The 4,600-nt window shown below is 54.6% G+C and overlaps 1 protein-coding gene across 1 annotated transcript in view; it reads left to right on the plus strand.

Annotated features, from left to right (window-relative positions):
• Positions 1-279: 279 nt before the first annotated feature.
• Positions 280-4,600, plus strand: part of RAD51D (RAD51 paralog D) — a gene marked incomplete at its 3' end in the record, with an annotated part of 5,628 nt that continues 1,307 nt past the window's right edge. Inside the window, exons 1-7 of the mRNA XM_009876672.1 lie at positions 280-393; positions 550-668; positions 1,648-1,729; positions 1,803-1,955; positions 2,368-2,463; positions 2,603-2,693; positions 3,407-3,477. Coding sequence (XP_009874974.1) covers positions 280-393; positions 550-668; positions 1,648-1,729; positions 1,803-1,955; positions 2,368-2,463; positions 2,603-2,693; positions 3,407-3,477 — 726 coding nt within the window. The remainder of the gene's footprint in view (positions 394-549; positions 669-1,647; positions 1,730-1,802; positions 1,956-2,367; positions 2,464-2,602; positions 2,694-3,406; positions 3,478-4,600) is intronic.

A 4,600-nucleotide genomic window follows, 5' to 3' on the forward strand; every position in this document is an offset into this window, starting at 1 on the left:
GACGCTGCGGCGCGCTGGCACAACGGGGACTCTCTGGGCTGGCCTCAACTATCCAGGGGTGCCGGGCAGCTCTGGAGCAAAGCAGGGAGAATTTTTAGCAGCTTCCCTCCCTGCAAGAGAACGGTTTTTTTTGCAGTGGGCAGCAGGGCCATCTGAAAGGAAAAACTCCAGTGCTCCATCTTGTCGGGCATCCTGCTCGCCCACTTGAAGTGTCTGTGGAGACATTTTGCCTGTTGGTGCAGGCAGGTTTTGTTGAAGCCGGTCGTGTTGTTGGTGTTCATGGTCTGTCTGGGTTTGGCTTCCAACTTCTTGTCCCTCGTGTTATTTGCAGTGGTGGACTTTGTGTCATCAGACCTGGAGGAGGTTGCCCAGAAGTGTTCCCTGTCTTACAAGGTAAAGGGGTCTCCTAGGTCCTGGCGTGTTAACCGGGGAGCTCGGAGCTGCTGAGCTCATGGTTTGGGTGGGCTTGGCTCGGGGCACCTCCTGCAGCAGACATTGCTGGCCCTGGACTTCCTCAGTCCCGTTTCCAGACATCTCTCTGCTCACCAGGCGCTGGTTGCAGTGAGACGTGTGCTGCTGGCCCAGTTCTCTGCCTTCCCCGCCAACGGAGCAGACCTGTACGAGGAGCTCAAGAGCTCCACAGCCATCCTGCCCACTGGGAGCCCGAGGTGAGTACATTGCCCGGCCAGCCAGCGGCTCTGCCCGGGGCTGGGCTTGCTTGCAAAGGGCTCTGGTTGCCCAGCGCAGACTTTGAATTTCAGTGTGGTGATGCCCTGAGCAGGCTCAGTGGTGTCCAAACCATCCCCAGCAGCCTGGCCCTGCCTTTTGTGAGCAGGGAATGATTATTTTTAGTGTCCTGTGGCTGTGAAGCCAGCTGCTCTGTGTCCCTTGAGGGAATAACTGACTGGTGTCCTTGCGAGAGCCCGCGCACCTTTGGGCCAGTGGTTTGTGTCTCACTTTCAGACCAGAAAACGTGTTGCCTTCAGCCTTTCCCTTGGGAGCTCCGGAGAAGGGGGTTTTGGGTCTGGGTGCACTGCCGAGTGATGATGGAACAGACTGTCTGGGTCAGGCATGGAACTGAATTACTCTGTTGCATGTAGGGTGAGAGGAAATGGGCTCAAGTTGTGCCGGGGGTGTTTAGATTGGATATTAGGAAAAAAGTCTGCTGGAAGAGTGGTGAGGCACTGGCACAGGTTGCCAGGGAAGTGGTGGAGCTGCCATCCCTGGAGGTGTTTGAAAAATATGCAGACGTGGCATTTCAGGACATGGTTTAGTGGTCATGGTGATTGGTTGATGGTTGGACTTGATGATTCTAGAGGTCTTTTCCAACCTTGATGAATCTATACCCTTATTTCTTTGTTCCCCTGTCTCCTCACTGGGTTGTTATGGCGCCAATGCAGAGAAACCTTGGCTATCCCAACCTTGCTCCCAGGACCAACAGCTTTTCTCCACCTTGGGGCTGTTCTCTTGTAGCCCCCACACTGCAGATCTGCTGTTGCCTGCAATGTGGAGAAGGAAGGTGGGAGGGAAGAAGCAGAGCCCGAGGCACTTGTCTGCGTTTGGGAAGGGGCTTCTAGGGGCTGCTGCTTCCTGATGTCGTTCTGGCTGAAGGGGTGTAGATAACCCCACCTCGTGTTCAACCCCTAGATTGGACCAGCTGCTGGACTCGGGACTGTACACAGGGGAGGTGACGGAGCTTATGGGAGCACCGGGCAGTGGGAAGACCCAGGTGAGGAAGACAGAGGAGAGGGGAGAGGCCAGGTGGGGTACAGATGATGCTGTGACGCAGAGGGACCTGGGAGGGCTGGCTGACACCCAGTCCCTGCCTGGGCATTGTGGCTAGTGTGTCTCTTGGCCTCAAGCAGCACGTCCTGTTTCTTGATTCCACGGGGGGATTCACCGCCTCCCGACTCTACCAGATGCTTCAAGCCCGGGCAGAGGACAAGGACGAGCAGGCAAGTTCCCCTGGAGCTGGTCTCTGCACTCACATTGAAGCTGCATTGGCTCTTGCCTGCAAACAACCCCCAAAGATGGTTTGTCCCCATGGGCTTTTTTGTGTCCAGACTCTTCCTCCTGTGGCCGGATGGATGCTGTGCTCAGGGACAGACACTGCACTTTGTTTTTTTTCTCCCGGGGAGAAGGGGAGGGCTTGCTTTAGTTGCTCACACTTTCACTCCCTCAGCTCAATCTCAGTTACTTCTTCCATAAGTTCAGTGGGGACAGGTGTTCATGGGATGGAGGTAAATGTGGAAGAAATAAGGGTCCCTGGCTCCATGTCATGGTATAAATGCAGAGAACTGGGGGCAGGAGGAATATAAAGAGTCCTCGAAGGGGTAAAGCTGTTGGTGATACCACTTTGTGCTGCAGCTGGAGGCTCTGCAGCGGGTCCAGGTGGTCCGTGTGTTCCACATCTATGAAATGCTGAGTGCCTTGCAGGAGCTGCGAGATCGCCTCTCCCAGCAGGTAGGAGGGAGGGTTCAGCCCCTTTCCTTTCCCCAGAGCTGCCAGGAGGGTGAGTGACACCAGATCACCCTGCCTGGGGTGAGCCTCTGTGCAGCTCGATTCATTACTCCTCATTGCACGTGGTGCCTCCTCCTTCCAGGTGGTGAGCTCCATGGCACCTCTCAAGGTTGTGGTGATCGACTCGGTGTCGGCTGTGATTTACCCACTGCTGGGCGGCAAGCAGTCGGAGGGTGAGCTGCTCTGTTAGGATGTGCAGCCAGGCTGCAGAGCTCTTTGCTCTTCCTGAAGGGCATCTTCCTCCCACGCATGTTGTACCTGGAGCTGGAGCAGGGTGGACGTGGGTGCAACTGGTTCCAGCTTTTTCTTTGCGACTGGATAAAAGGGCAGTCTGTCTGCAGTGTCTTGGCAAGCATTCCAGCTGGCTGTGGCTGTGCAAGCTCATGCTGGTGGTCTGAAACCCAGCCAGGGAGCAGACAAGGTGCTGAACTGCTTGCCCAGAGATGAAAACCTTTGCTTACAGTCTCACAGATACATTGTGGTTGCTGGCACAATTTTCAAAGCTCTCCTGGAGTTCTTTTTGCCAGAAAGGACCTGAATCAGGACTGAGGGGCTTTCTGCTGACTGAGGTGGCCCCTCTAATGCCTTCCAGAGGGTCTTGCACATCTGGGTGGCAGCTAGTGCTGCCACAGGAGGGCCCCTCGCAGCCATGGGGGTAGGAAATGAAGCAGTGACCTTGAGAACTGGGTCCTGTATGTGTTAAAACAACCTCCCAGCTTTGTCTGGAGCTCCTGGTGCTTTTTTAGGGTTTTTTGGCCTTGGGGCTTCTAAGATGGAAAAGGAGAAGGTGGGACAACTTGGAAATTGATCTGTCCATCATGTCACCTGTCTCCAAGATACACATTGGGGGTTTATCCCAAACACCACATGCATTGTCCTCCTCCAGGTTTGGCCATCATGATGCAGCTAGCCAGGGAGCTGAAGACGCTGGCCCGGGAGTTCAGCCTTGCTGTTGTGGTGAGTGCTGCTGTGCATTGTCCTTCGCGCACTGGTGTGTGCCGTGGTGAGGAGCCCTGGAGAGGCTTTGGAGCCCCGGGAGGGGGCACCCTGCTCCCAGCTAAGCAGGAGCAGGAGGCCTGAATCTGATGGTGCTCTGTTCCCTGATGTAGTTCTGCTTTTCCTCAGTGTGCAGATGCCTTGTTCCAGCGAGTGTTGAGCAAGAACAGGGCTGATTTGCTGCCTGCTTTTGTTGGTGTCCTCAGCCAACAAGGCAATCACTCAATTGAGCAAGGCAGAGTTAAGTACAGACAGACTCCAAGGCTGTATTTATTATTTAACCAGCAGGAGCAGGGAGGGGATTGTCCCCCTGTACACGGCACTGATGAGGCCACACCTTGAGTGCTGTGTCCAGTTCTGGGCACCTCAATCCAAGGGAGATCTCGAGGGGCTGAAGCGAGTGCAGAGGAGGGCGACGGAGCTGGGGAAGGGCCTGGAGAGTAAATCTTGTGAAGAGCGACTGCAGGAGCTGGGGCTGTTGAGTTTGAAGAAGAGGAGGCTGAGGGGAGACCTCATCGCTCTGCAACTGCCTGGAAGGACGGTGTGGAGAGGTTGGGGCTGGTCTCTGCTCACGGGTAATTAGCGATAGAACAAGAGGGAATGGCTGCAAACTGCAACAGGGGAGGGTTAGACTGGACATAAGGAAACAATTTTTTTGCAGAAAGAGTAGTCAGCCGTTGGAACAGGCTGCCCAGGGAGGTGATTGAGTCCCCACCCCTGGAGGTGTTTAAAGGTCGTTTAGATGTGGGGTTGGGGGAGATGAGTTAGAGATGAGCTTTGTAGAGTAGGGTCAATGGTTGGACTCCATGACCCCAGGGGTCTTTTCCAACCTACATGATTCTATGACTCTATTCTATTTTTGATACAACACCATTCATTTAAGGGACTTAAAGGTTACCACGTAACCTCTTGCTCAGTTACCTTGGAGGAGCTGCAGGGCCTGCATCTTGTGGAAGGAGTAGGGAACTGCTCTGGTCTTCCCCAGAAGGCCAAGGCCAAGCAGTCCCATTTCCTTTAGTGCACCCCAACAAGCTACTGGGAGCACAATTAATGTGTTTAGATTGGGAAGGCCACAACAGAACAT

Source organism: Apaloderma vittatum, unplaced genomic scaffold (assembly GCF_000703405.1).
Source record: "Apaloderma vittatum isolate BGI_N311 unplaced genomic scaffold, ASM70340v1 scaffold38770, whole genome shotgun sequence".
In the NCBI taxonomy this organism is placed as follows: Eukaryota; Metazoa; Chordata; class Aves; order Trogoniformes; family Trogonidae; genus Apaloderma; species Apaloderma vittatum.